This window comes from Eretmochelys imbricata, chromosome 2, assembly GCF_965152235.1.
Source record: "Eretmochelys imbricata isolate rEreImb1 chromosome 2, rEreImb1.hap1, whole genome shotgun sequence".
NCBI classification, from domain to species: Eukaryota; Metazoa; Chordata; order Testudines; family Cheloniidae; genus Eretmochelys; species Eretmochelys imbricata.
Genome location: NC_135573.1, coordinates 30,082,102 through 30,105,414, shown reverse-complemented (window position 1 = coordinate 30,105,414; position 23,313 = coordinate 30,082,102). Strand labels below are relative to the sequence as shown.

Sequence of the window (23,313 nt, the reverse complement as noted above, 5' to 3'; positions counted from 1 at the left end):
TTCAGAATTCAAGAGATACTGTCTTCTTATACAAGTCTAACTGTATCTGTATTAGTGGGAATGTACCTTTAATATACCAATATAGTTAAAGCAGTTCAACTTCTGTGTTTAGACAAGCCCTTTAGGCTCTTTGGAAAATCCCAGCCATTTGGAAGTCAATACTTCTAGAAATGTCACCAAAACACTAGCTAATCAGCACCTCAACTTCTCCCACATCACATCACTGCCAAGAATTATTACTCTCAGATGTGATACTTTGCTTCTAGAAATGAACCAAGCAACATAATTGTGCCCACTGCAGAGAGAGATTACACAGAAGTAGACATTAAAGTGGAAACATTGATCTTGGCTTGATACAAGCATCTTGGTATGATATTACATTCTAAGAAAGAGAAAACCTCTCAACATGCTGAAATAACATCAAAACAGAAGTAAGAGTAGCGCTTCCTTTTCAGTGTTTACTACTTTTTCAAATAGACATGTCCACAAAGAAGAGGTTGAAAATCACTGTTTAGTAATAGCCACATTTTTTCCTAAATAGTCCCGCCTCATCTGCAGGTGTACAGTGATAATTTTTCATTTTATTAAATAAATTAGCATTACCAACCAACTCTCATTTGATACATTTCTATATTCTTCTGGCCTAATGCACAGACTTATTTTGTATTCAAAACACTCTCTCTCTTTTGCAGAAATATACTCACAAAACCATCCATAGCCCATTTTTCCTCTTTCATCTTGCTCACAGAAGTATGAGATGTCGCTTTAATAAGATATATATGGAGCATCAAACGAGCTTCCTGACTTTTATACACCCCTGTAGAATATAAAAAAAATAGGTGCTTTGTGCTAGTTAAGGTGGCATATAATTGCATTTTTTTGTCTAAGACACCTTAAAGAGGGCAAATCTATGGAAGTTTTTTAACCAAATTTTGTTTCGGAGTAATATGCTGTTTTGGTGAACCTGAAATGTTTGGCAGAGATTGTTTCACAAAACTTTTGCAAACAGGTTTTTGTGTCCAAGGAAGGGTGAGACTCCATAGCTACGTGGTTAGTGTACCAGCCTGGGATGTAGGAGACTCCCCTGCTCTGTCAGATTTGAGGGGATCTAGGATGAAAAAACACGCTCTGAATCAGGCAGAGCAGGCCCTTGAACATGGGTTGTCTCCTACATCCCAGGTTACAGAATGACAGAGACACATCTGCACTTCTGTTTCCGCAAATTCATGTTAAAGGTTTTGTTTTTGTTCCAAAATTAAACAAAAACTAATTCGGAAACCTTGACAGTTGCTTTGAAATGGAATTGTTGTTCCTTGGTCAGCTCTACATAACAGCAACTTCATCTAATAGAAGGACTTGGGTATGATCTGTTTTACATTGGAGGCAGAATTGATCATTTTCATAGCTGTAGAAGAAATGTTCAGAACCCTGATTATATTTTATGCATAGTAAAAAGCTTGGATGAAAATAAAATCTAACAATATACTCACTGGTCCAATCTACCTTTACAAAGCTGACGATGAAACACAGACACCACAGAAATAGAGTGCAAAACATGATTATGTACATTGAATACTGGTGTCAAACTAAATATTTGGCTGATAATGTTCCCGTTTGTCATTCTGCATGTGACTTTTTCGTTATTCTTCATAACCTATGTTAAATAAATAGCTACTCAAGGATGTTTGAAAAATACCAGCAATATTAAAACGACTCTAACTTATACATTAATACAGCCCGATTTTCAGAGGTGCTGAGCACCCACAACTACAACTAAAGCCAATGGGAGATGTTGGTGCTCAGCACCTCTGAACATTAGAGCCGTGTATGGCTCTTGCTTTGAATTCTTCAGCTTTCTTTAGAAAACAGAAAATGATCCAAAGGAGAAATGTTCCCAAGATATTCAAAATAGTGAGGACACAATAGGAGTATACATCTTATATCAGGTTATATATAATATGCACTCAAACCACCTATATTAATGACTTTCAGATACTGATTATTAAAAATCTATTTTAAATGTTCTAAAAAGGAGGAAATAAGTGTTAGGTATGGAAAACAAAGCAAAACATTGACAAGGTAGTCAGTGAACTGAAGCCATATTTAAATTATTGTTCAGAAGTTTAAGTCTAAGTAACCTGATCACTATAGGACTCATGCTCTTCTCTCCCCTGAACTGTAGTGCAAAGGTGCATCAAAAATGCACAAATGCACTAAGTAGTATGTATGGAAAGAAGGGATGCCTACTGGATTTTCTCTCCAACGCAAGCCCCTCTGAATTAACAGTGTATATTTGGGCCTCTCCTGGAGTTTGGGAAGCACCGCAAAGGAGCAGCCACTCTAGGCAGCACGTTCCTGAGAAAGCTTGAGCATTTTAAAAATGAAAACACAAACTAAAATCATACTGCTCAAAGTAAAGTTTACTTCTGCTCCATGGCTTCTATGTATCACCCCTCTCTTGAGCCAGCCATGTTGCCAGTATCAGATGTGTGTGTCCAGCTGGAAGTCTTGTAGAGTGACGTAAGCTCCATTTGGATGACTCAAGATATACAGGGTTGGCAATAAGATTTCCTGTGGACTTTGGTACTTGTGTGCTTAGCAGGCCATACCCCCTGTTGATACTAATCTCCCTGTTTTTTTTGGTATTGGAACCCTTAATTTCCTTCTTGAAATTCTTAGTTGTGGACCACATTGTGGCTTGGCATGTGCAATTGTGTGGCTTTATTCCCTTGTGCTGGGTAACCAGACTGCAGGCAGGAGCATGGGAAGGAGAGCAATCTCTGTGAAGTTACTACTTTCCTTTTGCTGCTCAAGTGGGTAGAATGTGTGTGTGTGTGTGTGTTTGTGTGAAAGCACTGGGCTAGTGGGGAAGGGGCTGGCTCTCTAGGGAGGAGAGCTACTGGGATTTTCAGCTGATTAAACTGAGTAGGAAGGTGTCTGCTGTATTTTCTGAGAAGGGCACCTGATGCTCCACTGGAATGTGTTGGAATGGTGATGGGCTACGGCTACTGGTGCTGTGTGGTGTGAGAAGAAGGCTTTCAGTTGTTAGCAATGTGCCTGGTGGGACTTTTAACTCTGCAATGACTTCCCAAAAGCAGCCAGCTGCCACTATATGTGTGAGGGAATGCAGGAGAGAAAACATCTGCCTGGAGGAGGAAGGTGAGAGGTGCAGAGATGACAGGCCTGTCTGATTAGCACCCTTTAACAGAGACAGACCACAAAGGCCCTAAGGACAACCCAGATGTGCCTGGCAGTCCCAAACCCACTAGGAGAAGCAGAGAGAGGTTTAGGGTGCATTATGCACGTAACATATGCACACATATGTGCAAACTGGCAAAGTATTAAATAAAGTTTACTGGAAGTTGATAGAGAGTTTCAGATCACATTCAGAGGGTTACTGCTAATTAATTTTCACTGGGTCAGCATTTCACTTTGATAATTAACACAAAATATTATCAGCATAGAATTATAATTAATATGAAGGTAGCACAAGCTCAAATGTTGCCAGATCTCTCCTCTCATTGCCAAATAATGACTGCAATCAGGAATATATTAAAAGCTGAAATTAAAGTGACAGATTTGAACAGTATGAATAAATTATCTTCCTTAATAAATTCCTTGGACTATTCTTCTGGAAATGATGGTACATGGAGCACACACAGGCTCTACCAAGGAATGGGAAAGTGTAGGGGGAGAGGGTGGGAAATGCTCCAGAGAGACAACCGCTGCTGTTCTCTGCTAATTTATGCTGGTGGATTGGCAAGCATTCTGTGCTCAAAGGCTGATGAGCTCCATTGGCAGCTGGCAACTGATTCCCTGAGGGACAAGACAGTGCTTGAACTGGACCACTATAATAAGTAATTCAATTGTGGCACTTTTGCCCAGCTAAACCTGCCCCTTAAGTTCTTCTCTAACTCCTTAGGTAGTGTCTAGGGTAGCCCCAGCAGAGAACTAGTAAGATGCTTCAGCTCTGTCTGTGAGGGGAAGACATGTACTAAAATCAGGTGGTATGGAGGGGCAATGGAGAGAGAGAAATGGAGATCTGGGGAAGTAAAGAAAGTTACAGGAGAGGATGAGGGGAAAATCTTCATGAGATGGAATGAGAGCATGTCGTGCAGGAGAAGAGGGAAGGAAGATGAAACACTGTGGGAAGAACAAAAAGCTGGGGCATCAGGGAACAAGATAGTACCAAAAGAAAGTGAAGGAGCTGGGGATAACCAGAAACATGGGTAGAACAAAGCAACGTGTGGGGAACTGGATATGGGATAAACTAGAATGTGGGGGGTCTTGAAAAAAGGAAGGCCTAGAGGCTAGAGTGCTAGACTTGGCCTCAAGAGACTGAGATTCAAAACCAGTCCAGCCACACACTTCATGTCTGACATTGAGAAAGTCATTTAACATCCTCAGTGTCTCAGTTCCCCATCTGTAAAATGGGGATAATACTTTACCTCACAAGGGGTTCTGTATGATCCATTAATAATGTGAGGCGCTCAGATAGTATAGTGATGGGGGCCATATCAGTATCCAGATAGATAAAAATGAATTAAAAAAAAGAGAAACGGGGGACTTGCAAAATCTTGTTTATATCTAAATGAGGGAAGGGCAGGTCAACTGAGGCCTGGAGGAGGCTGAATTTTTCAAGCTTCTTGTGACAATGCATGGAGAGAAGGTGTCTCTGTAATTACGAACTAGGCATGCAATTGTGTGCCCATTTCTGCACATGCAACTGTACGCCTATTTTTTTTTTTTAAATCAGGCCTTTTCATATTGGGCCAGGCCAGTTTTGCTATTAATTTTTAAATAAAAAATAAACCACTTGAAATTAATCCCCTTCGACATATGCTGTCTGTGCTTCTTCCTTGGTACTGGGGAAGAGAAATAGCGCTGAGCCTCCACAATGTTTTGAGGTGCATTTCTAATGGAGGTAGAAGTACTCAGTGGGAAGGACTCAGAGGAAAGGTCAGATGGTGGACACAAGGCAGCCTCCATTAGCAGGTGATGGAGTCTCATCTCCCTATCCTTAGTCCAGGGCTTGAAATCTTAGTAGATTTGACAACAGTCCCCGATGTAACACTCACAAAGGCACCTGGAATGGGGGTCACTTATCAGCACAGACTTCTTGCAGCTGGTGCAAGGCTTAGACTTTGGAGACCAAGGTGTATCCCAGTACTGGGAGTTGGCACCCAGAAAAAGTGGGAACTGACAATCTAAGCACACTAAGTAAAATAAATAAAACTTACTCTACAGGTCTAACTAACCATTGATGAGAATACCCTGAAAGGGAGAACTTGCAAAGCAAGCCAACACACTGTGACAACTGATCATGGGTGGTAAGAAGGAACGGAGTAGGGTCGGGGTCAGCTCTGTCCTTTATATCATCACACAGCAGCATGAGAGATCACAGAGCACATACGTCACCCTGAAAGCTACCATTAAGGGAAAAACCTCTGACCTTGGGGCACTGGCAATCACACTCCCAAAGTCAAATGGATATCACTCAAGAAGAATTGTAATATAAGTCAATATTCTGTTATAACATAGACTGCTAGGGTATTTGTGGTAGCATTTTATTGTAAAAAGTGTGCAAATTTGCAAAAAATTTGCAAAACTTATGACGATCAGAAGTGAAAATAATAAATTTAAATGAGCTTTTCTGATGCAGTACCTGAAAGCAGCAGTTCCATATTGCTGTTAGTAAGTGTAGCATTTACTCTCCCCGATGATGCATTGAAACTGGTCACTGTTAAAGTCATGGGCTGTTTCTTGCCTTTATAATTGTAAGATCCCTTCCATATATAATTTTGGGCAAATACATCATCAGGAACTGTAGAGATATGAAATATATATTAGTATGGATTGCAATATTTAGAGTATACAAAGTCACAGATCTCCAACCAAATGCTTGACAAAATATGAACATTTTCGTCTCTCTTTCTTCTGATCTTATATATCACTTGAGCAATTGGCTATGATAGTTAGTCAAAATCCTCACACAGTAGGCACTAAAACTGGCATAATCACCCATAAAATAAAACATGCATGTGGGTGATATACAGTAATGATGATACATAAGAACCCATCCACATGTAAACCTCCACTTGATTGAATAATGGACACATGTTGTAATACAAAATTAACTGCACAAAGTATAAATTTAATGGCTGTATCTAAAAGACCAGATTCCCCTCAGTACCAAGATTTTCCATTCCAGCATACATAGAGATCATATAGCTAGCATTAAATGTGCGTCCACAAATCTCATTCTTTAAATATTAAAAATCATTTGACACATATTCAAATGATACTCTACCCTGGGAAAAATGTCTCTTTTTATCAGGTCAACTGAAATTACAAAGATGGATATAGGAGCCAAATTCTTACTCTTAATTGGAAATTTACTTAAGAAGATTTGTCTTATCACTAAATGCTTAAAGAAAACCAATGTAAGATTATCAAGATCAAAAAAGAAGTCACACCCTATGCACAAACCGCTGAACAGATCATGGAGGAAAGAGGGAATGGATCTCTCTGATTTATATCAATACTAATGAGCCTTTCATAGGCACACAACTGTAAAATGGCTCACTTTCAGTAAAGATATTTACATACCAGGATAACACTCAAACACAGAAAATGATTTAGCAGCTTCATTTGATGCTCTGCAGACATTCCCATAAAGCTTACCAGGGTAAAGATATCCTTTATTCATTATAACCTGGGGTACTTTATGATGGCTTAAGACACTCACCAACTCAGATTTATCAGATTCAATATTCCGCCCCAGATTGGTCAAACAAAGTTTAAGATCACTATGCAGGCTAATATTAAAAACATGTAGATAAAGTAATAATACCTGACTCTTATACAATGCTTCCTTTCATCAGTAGATCTCCAAGTGCCTTACAAAGCAGGTCAGTGTCATTATCTACACTTTACAGATGGGAAAAGGGAGGCACAGACAGGTATAATGACTTGCCAAGGTCACCAAGAAGGCCAGTGGCAGAGCTGGGAAGAGCACCTGGGTCTCTTTATTCCCAGTGCAGCGCTCTATCCAGCAGAAAACACTGTCTCACACTTCAGGATATTTAATACACATATGAAGCTATACAAGGAAAAATAAGCGAAGTTCCATTTGAGTACAGTACCACTGATACTGGAGACAGAAGACAAATGGGAAGCTGAATTACATATCTCATGGTCAGAAGGTAGGGAAAAAAATTGGCAGAATATCAGAGAGCCATTCAACATAAATAGATTTTACGGGAAACCAAAGACTCTACATAAATCTGTAGCTAACATTCTGAATACTGGAGTCACCACTAACCAGCAGCACATATGCCCCATGTAGTTTTTCTTGCCACATAATACAAAAATATTGGAATTGCATGCAAAGGTCTTTTCACAGTACTGACTACAAAGATCTGCCCTCTGTGAATACACACCCACATATATATGCTGGAATTAGTAGATGAATTAAATCCTCTAGCAATATCAAAGAATGGATGTTGATGTCTCTAACAGTAGCCAAACATGTAATTTCCTTATTTATCAAATGGAAACTTAATTCTTTTTTTTATGCCAAAAGCTGTTAATGGCTACCAGCAAGCATGCTTTTGATATACAGGCTGTCGCAGACACTGTGAAAGCTGGTAGGCATGCAAAATGGAAAAAACAATTAAGATCCTTTATGGAGTAAGATAGGAGAAACAAGTGAAGACACTGGCCAAGGCACTGGGCCTCATGGGAAAGTCTGACCAATAACTAACTCAGAGAGAATAAGAGGGGGTTCTCTGGATGCTGATTGTGAATGCTGGGACTTAGGAACTGACTGATTGCAGCTGTGTTTGTCTGTGTAGATGTCAAAGACAGAAAGAAATGAGAAAGCCAGAAAATCAGTTGTTTGTTGGAACAGAGACAGAGATCCTTGGAGCACAGGACTGGCTGGAAAGGCAAGATTTGAATTGTGAGCAAGGAAACTGCCCATTGGCACTTGGTCTTACTGTGTTTAGGGAAACCGGACTTTGTGTACATGCTTTGTAAAATAAAAACAGGACTGCACCAAAGGAATAATAGATTCACACAACTTCTACTGGAAACAAGCTGGAAACTTTGGAGAAAGGGGTAACATCTCTATTGTATTCACAATGCTTTAAAAATTGGTAAGTGTACCTTGAATACAGAAAATAAATATACATACATAATAAAAAGGGAAAAATACATTAAGGAATTAATTGTGCATCTCTTAATCACATTGATATGCACTTGGTCATGCAAGTAGTCCTACTTAAATCACTAAGGTGTAAGGGCTGAACAACTGAAGTCTTGTGGATTCACTGTTTGCAACTGTGATAACACTGTATAGGGTTGTGAAAGAGAATGTTTTTTATATATATCTTACTACAAAAAGCAGTATTATATGCAGTTGTAAATAATATGTATACTGATCTTGTGATCCTGAGTTGGACATTTCCTGGGATGGGAGTGGGGGGCAAAGGAAAAAACAGGGGAGTGGGAATGTAAAAGAAAATAAAAGATAAAAGCAAAAAGCAGAATAGATACATACGTGATTACATTCCTTTCTCCTGATGTTGGGATAACAACTGAGGTATTAATTCAGAGCTATGTGCCCACAGAAGGGAATAAAAAAACCTCTTTCCTCCTAGATGAGTTACCTGGATCTTGGATCTGGCTATAGAGAATAAGTGGGCCAACTCATGCCCACTTACTCCCTCCCTAGAGCAGGTGGACAGAGAGGGGCAAACAATGGGCAGAGCATGGCTCCACTCCATAATTTACTGACCCATGTAGCTGAGCCAGGGATGATAGGAGTTGGGAAAGAAAAGACAGTACATTTAAAGCTGACATAGCCCAGCTGCAAAGTATTCTCCCCACGCCCTCAGAAACAAGGAGGAAGCAGAGAAGGTGCTATGTTTCAGAGGTACCCCTCTGAATTACAGAGGCTCCTGTGGTTACTCTTAGGATGGTGAAATTTATGTGCCACCCATTGCTCAGGGCTATGCTTAAAATTGTAATCCTCTAGACCTTAAGAAGCTCGTTCATTGCATTATAATTCTCATTTATCTTTGTATTTTCCTTGGAAACAAAGCAATCAAATAAAATTAAAGACAAGTTCAACGTATTTGATCATCCAATCAAATATATACAGCTGTATAATTTAAATATAACCCCCCCAACCATTCAGATACAATTAAACACACTTATTTAATTCTTATTCCATTGCCTTAAAGATTGCTTAAGCATTTACCTACCATATAACCTGAGATTTTTAATAAGGACATTAACACTCAGCAAATCTAGTCAGATCACAATGGATTCATTGCAGTGTATGAATTTCGTCACCCTTCTTTGCCCCTGTACAAGTAGTAATTGCATTCTAGTAATTCTAGTAGGGCTTTTCCCCCATAACAAATTGTCACCTAACTATTGGTTAATTTGTGAGCATCAGGAGAAGCAGAATGTGATACACAATATTGCAGCTGTTCCTGCCAACCTTCTTCCTAAAAGTATCCATTCATGGTGGTGGATTTTTTTCCCAAATGACTTATGTATGCAAACAAAATACTATAAGTAGATATTATAAACTGTAAATAATGTTTGTTTTAATATATGAAAAGACCCTGAGAGATATGGCAAGACTTCTGCCATGTGGCTGACATCCTTTGTAGGAATGCTCAGATATGTCAAAGCTTAGACCAGAGCTTCAGATAAATGACAAACGTACATAAATATGTGAAACTGAAGAGTACTGATAATGCTGTTGGACTTGAAACTGTATATTTAAATACTAAATCTTACATTAACATCAAGATTAAAAATTAAGGCTCCAACCCTGCAGTGAGATGTGCTAGTATGGACTCCTATGCCAGTGAGCAAGCCGTGCAACTCTAAATGTGCTCAGGGGTCCATGCTAGCAGATGCTGAGTCAAGATCTGGTTCTAAAATAATCAAAAATAAAGAAATACAAAAGTTAAGGTTCTAATAATGGAGCTAACATTTACATTTTGGTTCCTAAAGAGAGAGAGGGAAATCCTCATCTAAGAGTACTGGTTCAGGTGTTCAAATACGTGCTTTTTAGGTGTTTGAATTGAGTGATTTCCTGGATTGGACCTTTATGCATGTACACAGATTTAGACTTAAATCCTTTACTTAGAACACTAGTTACACTGGAGTGAATAAATGCTTCCAGGATCAGGGATTCTAAAATTAAAACACCAAGGTTTAATTTGCAAAGTGGGCCCAATATTAGTAACAAGTATTTTCACATAACAACTTGTTTGTAGGATGGGGCCTACAGAGCAAACTACTATAATTTGGAGAACTTCAGGTATTATAATCATGAATGTGGGTATGTTTAAAGTCCACATTGCAGTATATTTTATATATTTTACAGTAAAGGGAAATATGTGAGGAATGTTTGACTCCAACCACCCAAGTATTGCAGATCAACCACAGTTTGATTGTATCTACATTATCAATCCCAGGCCATGTTAGTTAAATTTGGGCCAGTACTGGTTAAGGTTGTTTGCACGCCAGGTACACTAGCACACATATTCCTGCCAAGCCAGCCCCAGGACATCTTTAGTAAGCAGGGAGTAGGAGCTTTAGAATCATAGAATATCAGGGTTGGAAGGGACCTCAGGAGGTCATCTAGTACAACCCCTGCTCAAAGCAGGACCAATCCCCAACTAAATATCCCAGCCAGGGCTTTGTCAAGCCTGACCTTAAAAACTTCTAAGGAAAGAGATTCCACCACCTCCCTAGGTAACACATTCCAGTGTTTCACCACCCTCCTAGTGAAAAAGTTTTTCCTAATATCCAACCTAAATTTCCCCCACTGCAACTTGAGACCATTACTCCTTGTTCTGTCACCTGCTACCACTGAGAATAGTCTACAGCCATCCTCTTTGGAACCACCTTTCAGGTAGTTGAAAGCAGCTATCAAATCCCCCCTCATTCTTCTCTTCTGCAGACTAAACATCCCCAGTTCCCTCAGCCTCTCCTCATAAGTCATGTGTTCCAGTCCCCTAATCATTTTTGTTGCCCTCCGCTGGACTGTCTCCAATTTTTCCACATCATTCTTGTAGTGTGGGGCCCAAAACTGGACACAGTACTCCAGATGAGGCCTCACCAATGTCGAATAGAGGGGAACGATCACGTCCCTCGATCTGCTGCCAATGCCCCTACTTATACATCCCAAAATGCCATTGGCCTTCTTGGCAACAAGGGCACACTGTTGACTCATATCCAGCTTCTCGTCCACTGTAACCCCAAGGTCCTTTTCTGCAGAACTGCTGCCGAGCCATTCGGTCCATAGTCTGTAGTGGCACATTGGATTCTTCCTTCCTAAGTGCAGGACTCTGCACTTGTCCTTGTTGAACCTCATCAGATTTCTTTTGGCCCAATCCTCCAATTTGTCTAGGTCCCTCTGTAACCTATCCCTACCCTCCAGCGTATCTACCTCTCCTCCCAGTTTAGTGTCATCTGCAAAGTTGCTGAGGGTGCAATCCACACCATCCTCCAGATCATTAATGAAGATATTGAACAAAACCGGCCCGAGGACCGACCCTTGGGGCACTCCACTTGATACCGGCTGCCAACTAGACATGGAGCCATTGATCACTACCCGTTGAGCCCGACAATCTAGCCAGTTTTCTATCCACCTTATAGTCCATTCATCGAGCCCATACTTCTTTAACTTGCTGGCAAGAATACTGTGGGAGACAGTGTCAAAAGCTTTGCTAAAGTCAAGAAATAACACGTCCACTGCTTTCCCTTCATCCACAGAGCCAGTTATCTCATCATAGAAGGCAATTAGATTAGTCAGGCATGACTTGCCCTTGGTGAATCCATGCTGACTGTTCCTGATCACTTTCCTCTCCTCTAAGTGCTTCAGAATTGATTCCTTGAGGACCTGCTCCATGATTTTTCCAGGGACTGAGGTGAGGCTGACTGGCCTGTAGTTCCCAGGATCCTCATTCTTCCCTTTTTTAAAGATGGGCATTACATTAGCCTTTTTCCAGTCGTCCGGGACTTCCCCCGATTGCCATGAGTTTTCAAAGATAATGGACAATGGCTCTGCAATCACATCCGCCAACTCCTTTAGCACTCTCGGATGCAACGCATCCGGCCCCATGGACTTGTGCACGTCCAGCTTTTCTAAATAGTCCAGAACCACTTCTTTCCCCACAGAGGGCTGGTCACCTCCTCCCCATGCTGTGCTGCCCAGTGCAGCAATCTGGGAGCTGACCTTGTTCGTGAAGACAGAGGCAAAAAAAGCATTGAGTACATTAGCTTTCTCCACATCCTCTGTCACTGGGTTGCCTCCCTCATTCAGTAAGGGGCCCACACTTTCCTTGGCTTTCTTCTTGTTGCCAACATACCTGAAGAAACCCTTCTTGTTACTCTTAACATCTCTTGCTAGCTGCAACTCCAGGTGTGTTTTGGCCTTCCTGATTTCACTCCTGCATGCCCGAGCAATATTTTTATACTCATCCCTGGTCATTTGTCCAATCTTCCACTTCTTGTAAGCTTCTTTTTTGTATTTAAGATCAGCAAGGATTTCACTGTTAAGCCAAGCTGGTCGCCTGCCATATTTATTACTCTTTCTACACATTGGGATGGTTTGTCCCTGTAACCTCAGTAAGGATTCTTTAAAATACAACCAGTTCTCCTGGACTCCTTTCCCCCTCATGTTATTCTTCCAGGGGATCTTACCCATCAGTTCCCTGAGGGAGTCAAAGTCTGCTTTTCTGAAGTCCAGGGTTCGTATTCTGCTGCTTTCCTTTCTTCCTTGTGTCAGGATCCTGAACTCGACCATCTCATGGTCACTGCGTCCCAAGGTTCCCATCCACTTTTGCTTCCCCTACTAATTCTTCCCAGTTTGTGAGCAGCAGGTCAACAAGAGCTCCGCCCCTAGTTGGTTCCTCCAGCACTTGCACCAGGAAATTGTCCCCTACATTTTCCAAAAACTTCCTGGATTCTCTGTGCACCGCTGTATTGCTCTCCCACCAGATATCAGGGTTTTTTTCATTTTTGTCAAACACCACCTTCAAAGCAAATCAGCACCAATTGATTCATTCCTATCCCCTGTCAACTCCTTTGTGAAGGTAATCCTGAAGAATTGCTCAGCTCTTCATTAGAGTCCTGTAAAGTAAACTACTTCCTGGACATAATAGCACATTTTTCCAAAAGAAACTTCAGATAAAGGAGAGCTTTGTTAAGCTTTAAAATGTCTTTATGCCCCATGTACTCTACGCATCTCTAACAAAGGTCCTTAGGTTTTACTATACTTATCAGCCTTACATAATACCGAAAAAATATGGACATGCACATATGGATATGTGTGATATAGAAGAACAACTTTCTTATTTTAACATAATTGCCTTTTTCATTGCTAAAGTCTGCAAACAGAATATAAATATGTATTTCAGTACAGAATGAGACATTAGGACAGAGGGGCTGGTTACACTGAAAGAGTACATAGGTTTTGTTTGTTTGTTTGTTTTGAATTTAAAAAACAAAACATTTTAATAGGGTAAAATACAAAAGTAGGCAATGAACAGTTCTCGGGCTACTTAAATTTCTGTATTAGATTTGTATTGATTTATTTCAAATACAGAGACACAAATGAAAAAAAATACTTTGACGTTTACATTACTGATTATGTGGATGAGCTAGTGTACACCAACCAGTCTGATTGCTGAAGTCAGTGAGACTTCGCAAATGCACAGAGGTTGGAGTTAGCTAATCCTAAATCAGTGGCTAAGATTCATAGATTCATAGAATTTAAGGCCAGAATGGACTATTAGATCACCTAGTCTCACTTCCTGTATATTCCAGGACATTACATGTCACCAATTTACCCCTGCATTGAGCCCAGAATTTGTATTTGGCTAAAGCATATTGCAGAAAGGCATCCAGCTTTTATTTGAAGACATCAAAAAATTGGGAATCCACCACTTCCCCCGGGATAGATTGTTCAATGGTAAATCACCATCCCTTGCTAAAGAATTGTGACACTTCTAATTTGAATTTATGTGGCTTCAGTTTCCAGTAATTGGTTCTTGTTATGCCTTTCTCAGCTTCATTAAAGAGCCCTTTAGTTCCTGGTATTTTCAACTTCTTAAGGTACAGATACACTGCAATAAAGTCACCTCTCTATCTTCTTTTTGATAAGCTAAACAGATAGGAACTTCCTCTCTTTGATAAAAATAGACCCCAAATGTCCATGAACTAAACCCACATGCTAAAAATTCATGAGTAAAATACAAGGAGGGGGTTTAAGAGCAACCAACCTATATTCAATATTTAGAGAAGCTAAGTAGCAAGCCATCACCACAGACTTTTGAAAACACCTGGTTTCATAACTGCAGTTACCAACTACTTCGATGTCTGTGTACTATTGAGAGACTGGAGTATGGTTTCTGAAAAACTTTTTGTTTAGTATAAATCAATTTAAGGATCAATATTTACCTGCCAAGAGTTAGATTCAGCCACAGTCCTTTTCCTGTGAAATCATTTACACCAGTACCAAATGAGTCTGAAACAGTGCTATTCATTTGGTATCATTTTCAACCACTGCACTGACGTAAGTGACTGTATGAGGTACCAGGCAATGCAGTAATGGGCCCTTGGAATAAAGTCAAGGTACTCACCACTTAGTTTAGGACTCGGTGTTCCCAAAGCTGGTCTAGGGTCTTTCACCAATATTTTTGATCCAGCTGTTGGAAAGAACAACAAAAAGATGGACAACAAGTAACCATCTGAAGACATTCAGTGGGATATGTGCTCCTAAATCACTTAATCACTATTAGTTCCTTAGCCCACAGTACCACCTTAAAGGGGATGGGAGGTAAATGTATATCACCAAAGAGGAAAAAACACATATACATCAGAGGATGTTCAGAGAACTTTAGTAGACAAACAGGATGTATTTGCATAATACAATTTAAAGTTCCATATAGGGACTAATCAGATTGCTTGAATTAGTCAAATGGAATTATCCCCTTCCAATTTGAACCTGATTCATGCTAACTGTCTTTTACGTGATGGCACTACCCAAAAGTTCTGGTTTTCTGGAATAAAGTGTTGAATAAAAAAATATATATTGGAGACAGACCTTCTGTACAATGGACACATGGATCTTTATTACTGAGATCCCTTTTATATTTTTGGTCTCCCTTATACAGATGAAAAGGACTCAATTATTTGTTCCCTTTAAGTCAATGATTCAGTCATTTTTGAAAAAAAACTATTTTAATTTCCACCAGGAGGAACAAGAGAATACAGTGCTTTTCTCCTAACTACTTCCCCCTGTGGGAGGAACATGGCTTTTCATCTTTCTCTCTGTAATAGGTCCCTCAGGGTATACTATATTTCATTCTAATAAGAGTTAATAATTTTGAAGACATTACTCCTTCTTCTCATCTTCCTGTAATACTGAACAGCGAGAAGTGAGAACCTTAGTTTTAATCACTTTTTGAGCCATTAATTTGTTTTACAATTGCCAAGATTTGGAAAAAAAAAAGATCAATCAAATGTTCCAAGTGAAAGCAAAGAAGCAAGAAGATAAACTGTCAATGTTTCATCTCCTGACTTTTAAAGGATATTGAAGTTGTTAGTAGACCTCTCTTACATCCACTGACAGGGAGTGGCTTATTGCTTAGGGACACAGATTCTGGTTTGCTGTGTAAACAGGGGTGCTGTTCTGATTTTTTAAGTTCAGGTACTCCACCCCCATTACCTTATTTTGAATAAAGCATAGATAAAAAGAGCTGTGAGGATACAGAATCCTATCCCCCCAAACTGGAGAAAGGGCATGGCTGCTAGAAAGATTACGGCATTTAATATCACCTGTATTCCTTTTTTCCACCTTATGCAGAGCTGTGGCTCAGGGGATCCACAGAATGTGTATCCCCAATGACCATACCCCTGCCAATACTAGAAACAACCATGCACTCCCACAGAGAAAGATGGCATTGAGCTTCTCTCTCTGGTGAACCCTAATTCTAACCCTAACCCAGCCCCAGCAGAGAGTGAAAATGCAGCATTTCGACTATGGTTTTGGTCAAATGGGATTGCAGTAGATCACCTTTAGGCAACTACTGTTGTTTATTTTGAAAGCAGCAGAGAAAATTTCTTGGAACAAATTCCTGTTACCCTAAAGGGTCCCTTAATTACAAAGGAAAGTATCAAGACATTCCAAATATGGAAAGAGGTATTCAATTCAAACAGGCAGTACCCTGAAGTAAAACAATAGAAACACTGGAAAAGAAGATCACACCAGGTTACAAGGAGGTTTCTTTCACACAAAGATGATGTTTGTTTAACTCCACACATTTTATTTGGAATACCTTGATAATATTTATATTAAGATGTGCAACAGAGCTCAGTGAAAACTGGAATTTCCATCCTTTGGGAAACTGTGATATTTCAACAGATCAGGACAAAAAGTTGAAATATCAAAAACGTTCATGGAACAGAAAGTTCAGACACTTTTAATTTTGAAATGGCAAAACATTTTATTTTGGAATTTCTGATCAAAACAAAACATTTAAATATTCCCAAATTGAAATGTTTAATTTCAATGTGTGATACTGACCCAAAACATTTAGTTCTGAGTTTGTTCAATATTAATCTACATTTCCCTGTGATGGCATATTGTCTCATGGCAACTGCAATTTGGGTACCTAATGCCACCATTCTCCCCTATGGTCAGGCTCCCTGACCAGACTACATCTTCCATGATGCATCCATAGCCATGTCACTTTCATGATATGCTACACTGCTCAACTGGAGGGAAGACTCCATCTGAACACCATAAAAGGGATGCAATCTGGTTGCAGCTGGCCAGCCAATGGAGCTGGTTCCTACATTAATCCCCATTGGTATAATGAAGCAAGACAGGATGGGCAAATTTCACTATCATACAGAATTTCTTTATTATGCTTTGTAAATATCAAAAAACTAGAGGATTAGGTCTTCAGCTTCAATTGTTTTTAGAATCATAGCATCATAGAATGTCAGGATTGGAAGGGACCTCAGGAGGTCATCTAGTCCAACCCCCTGCTCAAAGCAGGACCAATCCCCAACTAAATATCCCAGCCAGGGCTTTGTCAAGCCTGACCTTAAAAACTTCTAAGGAAGGAGATTCCACCACCTCCCTAGGTAACACATTCCAGTGTTTCACCACCCTCCTAGTGAAAAAGCTTTTCCTAATATCCAACCTAAATCTCCCCCACTGCAACTTGAGACCATTACTCCTTGTTCTGTCATCCGCTACCACTGAGAATAGTCTAGATCCTTCCTCTTTGGAACCACCTTTCAGGTAGTTGAAAGCAGCTATCAAATCCCCCCTCATTCTTCTCTTCTGTAGACTAAACAATCCCAGTTCCCTCAGCCTCTCCTCATAAGTCATGTGTTCCAGTCCCCTAATCATTTTTGTTGCCCTCTGCTTGACTCTCTCCAATTTTTCCACATCCTTCCTGTAGTGTGGGGCCCAAATCTGGACACAGTACTCCAGATGAGGCCTCACCAATGTCGAATAGAGGGGAACGATCACGTCCCTCGATCTGCTGCCAATGCCCCTACTTATACATCCCAAAATGCCATTGGCCTTCTTGGCAACAAGGGCACACTGTTGACTCATATCCAGCTTCTCGTCCACTGTAACCCCTAGGTCCTTTTCTGCAGAACTGCTGCCGAGCCATTTGGTCTCTAGTCTGTAGCGGTGCATTGGATTCTTCCATCCTAAGTGCAGGACTCTGCACTTGTCCTTGTTGAACCTCATCAGATTTCTTTTGGCCCAATCCTCCAATTTGTCTAGGTCCCTCTGTATCCCATCCCTACCCTCCAACGTATCTACCACTCCTCCCAGTTTAGTGTCATCTACAAACTTGCTGTTTGCATCTTCATGCTGTTCACTTAAATTCTGAATTTAAATACAGGCTAAATTTTCATGTTTACTTTTCAACATGCCATCTTTTTCTTCTTATATGGAAAGCACATGCTCCCAAACATCATCCTGTACAGTAAGTTTTATAACCCCAGAAAACCCAACATCAGCTCTGCATATCAGTGAAGTTCTGCAGTTTTGCAAGGAACAAACTTATGGTAATATAGACTGAAATGAGAGTGGATCCTCTAGGCTTGCATGTCTGGAGTTCTAATTCATATAACATGTACACAAGAGTATTATACAATGCATATGTCTTGTACATGGATATAGGGTACAATTTTCAAAACAGCCCCAGTGACTCAGGAGTCTGAATCCCATTTTCAAAAAGGACTTAGGGACCTAAGTCTTATGTGCTAAGTCAAGTGGGTGCTTTTGAATACTTTACCCACATCTATATAATGCTATTATATGAAATACAGAAAAAGACAGCATAATATACAGATTTTAAAGACATATATTTATGTGATATATTGTTACTAAATAGCAAGTAAGGGAAAATTAAAAGTTTAATATTTGAAAGGCAGAGGGAGGGGAGGAGGAGCAGAAAGGGTTACCTTCACAAACTGGAACTTTTCCAGTCCACGTGCCATCAGACCTACAGACTCTGTGTTCTGACCCTCCTGCTAGGAAGAAGCCTGGCTGACAGGTATAAATCAATGTATAACCGAGTGAAGGGAGATCCATTCCAGCCACATTAGCATGAACTGGAGCCTCTGGTTGTTTACAGCTGTGTGCTACAAAGAAACTGTACATTACTTTTTAGTTGAAATAGTAAAAATATATCAGGAAAAAACAACCACAAACATTTTGACAGGTAGTTAATTAAACAAAATGCATTAGCAACAATTACTTATATGTATATGTTCTTTCTCATCCGAGAGCTCACTAAGCACTTCATGTTTTATAAACTCTGGGCCCAATCCTGTAAGCAGATACATGAAGCAGATCTTTATTCTTATGTGACAGCCCACTGAGTTTGAGCGTCCACCTTTGCAGATTTTATGGAAGGCCCAAACACGATATACATGTATTGATTGCCTTCCACAGCAGTAACAGGCAACCACCCATTGCATAAATTGCAACAATTGCTTAATACCAGGCAGCAACTAAATAAGAGTTTAGAACAGGAAATGAAGAAAAATGGTTACTAACCTGTTCTGAAACTATTGTTCTTTGAAATATATTGCACATGTCCATTCCACTTCAGTTGTTTGCAAGCCCTAGCATCTGAGATTTTCCCTCAGTGGTACCAACCAGGGTAGCACATTCACCCGCCGCTGCCAAGTGCTGCTGTGCAATGGTATAAAAGGCAGAACTGCTCACAACCCCCCTCTACTCCTTTTTACTAGACTGTTGAGCGATAGCATAATGAAAAGTAAAAGTATGTCCTGAACACCAAGTTACAGCTCTACAAATATTTAGAATAGGCTCATGAGCGAGAAAGGCTGCAGACCCTGTGTGTGATCTTGCTGAATGTGCTAGCACCCTGTTCGGTGGAGTTACATAGACTGGAAGGTTTCAGAGTAGCAGCAGTGTCAGTCTGTATCTGCAAAAAGAAAAGGAGTACTTGAGGCACTTTAAAGATAGTCTCTAAGGTGCCACAAGTACTCCTATAGACTGGAAGGCACTTCATCCTGTCCGCAATCACCATTACAGTTGGGAGGGAGACTGAAACAGTTTAGTCCTATCCAAGTTAAAGGCTAATGCTCTCCTAGCATCCAATGTGTGGAGTCTCTCCTCGTCCTTATGAACATGAGGCTTAGCGGAGAAAGTTGGTAAGTATATTGTCTGCTTGATGTGGAAGTGAGAAATCACTTTGGTGAGAAATTTGGATGAAGACAGAGATATATCTTATCCATGTAGAAGACAGTGGAGCAGATACCAGATCTCTCAATTCTTCTACTCTCTTTGCAGATGTAATTTCTACCAAAAAAGCTAACTTCATTGACAGATGAAGTAACAAACCGGTAGCCAGTCGTTCAAAGGGTGGACTCGTTAGTGTTGCTAACACCAGGTTTAAGTACCAAGGAAGAATGGGGTCATCTACTTGGGGAGATAACCAGTCCAGAGCCTTCAAAAAAGTGAGTGAGTGACATGGGACTGGAGAAAAGGAAGCTATTACCAGTCGGAGTGTGGAAAGCCAAGATAGCTGCTAAGTGCAGCTGATGGAAATTTCAGGTATAGCATGTGTCGTATTGGATCTTGTAGCGGAGAAACACCTTTTTGTTGATATCAGAGAGAGAAACTTTTCCACTTCAAGTGGTAAGTGTACCTGGTAAAAGTTTTTTGCTATTCAAGAGGGCATTTTGCACATTCCTTGAACAGATCTCCTACTGAAGTGTTTACCACGGAGCATCCAGGCTATAAGGTGAAGGATCTCTGGGTAGAGATGGACAAGGTAACGATGATTCTGAGAGATTAGGTCCAGGTCTGGTGATAGTGTCAATGAAGCCCTGGTAGAGAGGGTCAGTAGCATGGAAAACCAATGCTGGTAAAGCCACGCCAGTGTGAGTATTATGTGAGCATGGCCATATTTAATTTTTAACACCACCCTGGGTAGGAGTGGAACCAGAAGGTTCAAATACAACAGGAAAGCATCCATCAGAGACCCTGGACTGTGACTGGACAGTGAACAAAACTGATGACACTTCCTGTTTGGTTAGGTTGCCAATAGGTCTATCTGGGGAGCACCCCAGACTTGGAAAATATGTCTGATGGAGAGACCACTTGTGGTGACTGGTGAATGATCTGCTCAATCAGTCTGCAAGAGTGTTCAGGACACCCGTAACATAGAGGGTTTGAGTTTGAACTCTCAGAGGAGTATTACTTCTTGGCATAGAAGCAACAATCTGACCTCTCTCTTTCTGTTCACCTAGGACATCACTGCCCTGTTGTCCATAACAACTAGTAAACTCCTTCCTTTGATTTGGGTGAGGAAAGTGTGACAAATGGCTAGACAAATGGCTTTGTGAGAGTGGTCCCTGAAAAGGGATTTGGAAGTGGGGAGGAAATGGGGGTAGACATAAATTGAAGGGTATATTCCATGCTGGGACAAAATGAGAGCAGAAGAGGCTGGAAAACTGCAACTGGTAAGCTGTCCTCTACGAGAATGTCAGACTGACTGCTTGGTGTTCCCAGGCTGTTTGGATGAGTTCAGTGGACAAAAAAGGAGACAGAGGTGGTCTCTTCCTGTAACTTTCCCTTTTTCTTCTAGAGTGCTTCCTGGTGACAAGCCATAAAGGAAACATAACAGCAGGACTGCTGTGGATGGAACAACTACTTCTTTGTGAAGGACTGTAAATATCCAAAAACTTGAGGGTAGGCCTAGAGTCGTTTTGGCTATGAAGCTTGTCATCAGTCTGTTGGGGAAAAAAAGCATTGGCCCCTCAAAAGTGAGATACTGAACGGTTTGTTAGACCTCCTGAAAAAGAACTGATAACTGGTGCCATGAACATCTCTGTATTTTAATGGCTGATGCAGCATCCAATGCACCCTGAAGCAAGATCCTGGCCACCATTTTTTCCTTATCCACTACTGCAAGAAACTTTTTGTTTCAGCTCCTCTGCCAGCTTGTCTGTAAATTTTAATATATTGTTCCATAGGGAGAAATTATAAGTAAGGTTCCGTGTTTGTCACAGAGATCACGGAAGTCATGGATTTCTGTGACCTCTGTGACTTCTGCAGCAGCCCAGTGCGGCTGGCCCGAGAGCCCCTGAGCAGCTCAGGCACCACCTGGACCAGTCACACTGGCTGCTGCTGGGGCAGTCTTGGCCCCCCCACTACCACCCAGCAGCAGGGCTGGGGCACGGGGTGGTGCTTACCTGGGGGGGGGCTCCCCGGAAGGGCGACAGCAACTCCCCTCCCTCAGCTCCAAGCTCCATGTGCTGCTTCCACCCATAGGTATCGCCCCCACATCTCCCATTGGCTGTGGTTCCCAGCCAATGAGAGCTGCAGAACCGGGGCTTGTGGCGGAACGGAGGCAGCACGTGGAGTAAGGAGCTGGGGTGGCAGCTTCCTAGAACTCTGCCCAGCACCCACGGTGCCCCCTTGAGCACCTGAGCCCCCCCCCAAGCTGCATCCCCCCATCCTCCCCAGTACCCGTGGCATCCCCTGGGCCACACACCCCAGCACCTGTGGAGCTTGCCTACCCGCAGCACCTATGCACGCACCCAGCACCCGCGGTATCCCCCCAGTACCTGCAGCGCCCCCTGGGCTGCCCCCTTCCAGCACCCACGGCTTCCCCAGTGCCATCCCCACAAGCTGCCACTTCCCCCCACCCAATTTTTTGTCAGGGGTATATAATAAAAGTCATGGACAGGTCACGGGCCGTGAATTTTTGTTTACTGCCCGTGACCTGTCCATGACTTTTTCTAAAAATACCTGTGACTAAAACATAGCCTTAATCATAAGTTCCAAGCAATGCTAGCTGATTAGAAATCTGGAGCTGTAGTAGAGCTGTCAAACAAACTTTCCTGCTAATAACACCAAACTTCTTTGCATCTTTTGATTTGCTGGTAGATGCCTGCTGACTCTGGAACTCTCTTTTGTTAACAGCTCAGGCCACCAAAGAACATGATGGTGGGTGTAAAAATGTTAACCCCCCCCCCGCATAATACCTCCTCTGATGGAAGATGGCATTTGCCACAATACTTTTGTGGGTCCCAGAACAGTTTTATTTATGGGGAACATCACTTGAGAAGATTCCAAGGTATCAACCAATCTGCGTGAGCTCTCCTGAACTACTTCCACCTGTACATCTACGGAGGAAGACACCCTATTTAAGATGTCCTGGTGAGTTGTGTAATCATATGGGAGGAAACACCAGTCATTACCACCTCGTCAGCCGATGAGGAAGAGGGACACATGGCTGGCTGAGTGGAGCTTCCCTTTTCTTCCTAAGAGGGATTCACTAAGGCAGATTGAGCTCAGTACCTGGAGCGGCTTCCTGCAGCTCTGCACCACTTTGTGCTGTTTGCTGGAGGATGTAGAGGGGACGGGTTGCGGAGAAGATCTGCAGGCAGGAGGAAATCCCCACAGGTTCCAATACGGTCATTGATATGGCACCAAAACCCAATTTCTTCCCAACCATGGCTCCCTGTTAGCCAACCAATGAAGAAATTCCAGTGGATACCAGGGTGGGGAGAGCGATCGCTTATGTGATGTGGCTGCAACACATAAGATCCAACTTCCAACTCTGGTGATGAACCTGAGTCATTTGACCAGGGAGGTGGGGTGCTTCTTTGTGCCAGGGTAATGTGAAAAGGTCTGGAGAGGACTGCCTTGGCTAAATCATTGCTGGCTTGCCTCTTGGTGATACCATACAAGGGAGTACCAGA

At 41.4% G+C, this 23,313-nt stretch overlaps 1 protein-coding gene across 3 annotated transcripts in view; it reads right to left on the bottom strand.

Moving 5' to 3' along the window:
- The window catches only part of CSMD3 (CUB and Sushi multiple domains 3), a 1,168,908-nt gene that overhangs the window by 5,542 nt on the left and 1,140,053 nt on the right, over positions 1-23,313 (bottom strand). For all 3 annotated transcript variants that reach the window (XM_077808852.1, XM_077808853.1, XM_077808854.1), the window contains 4 exons: positions 18,532-18,711; positions 14,676-14,741; positions 5,666-5,824; positions 705-817 (listed from right to left, as the gene is read on the bottom strand). In XM_077808852.1, coding sequence (XP_077664978.1) covers positions 705-817; positions 5,666-5,824; positions 14,676-14,741; positions 18,532-18,711 — 518 coding nt within the window. The remainder of the gene's footprint in view (positions 1-704; positions 818-5,665; positions 5,825-14,675; positions 14,742-18,531; positions 18,712-23,313) is intronic.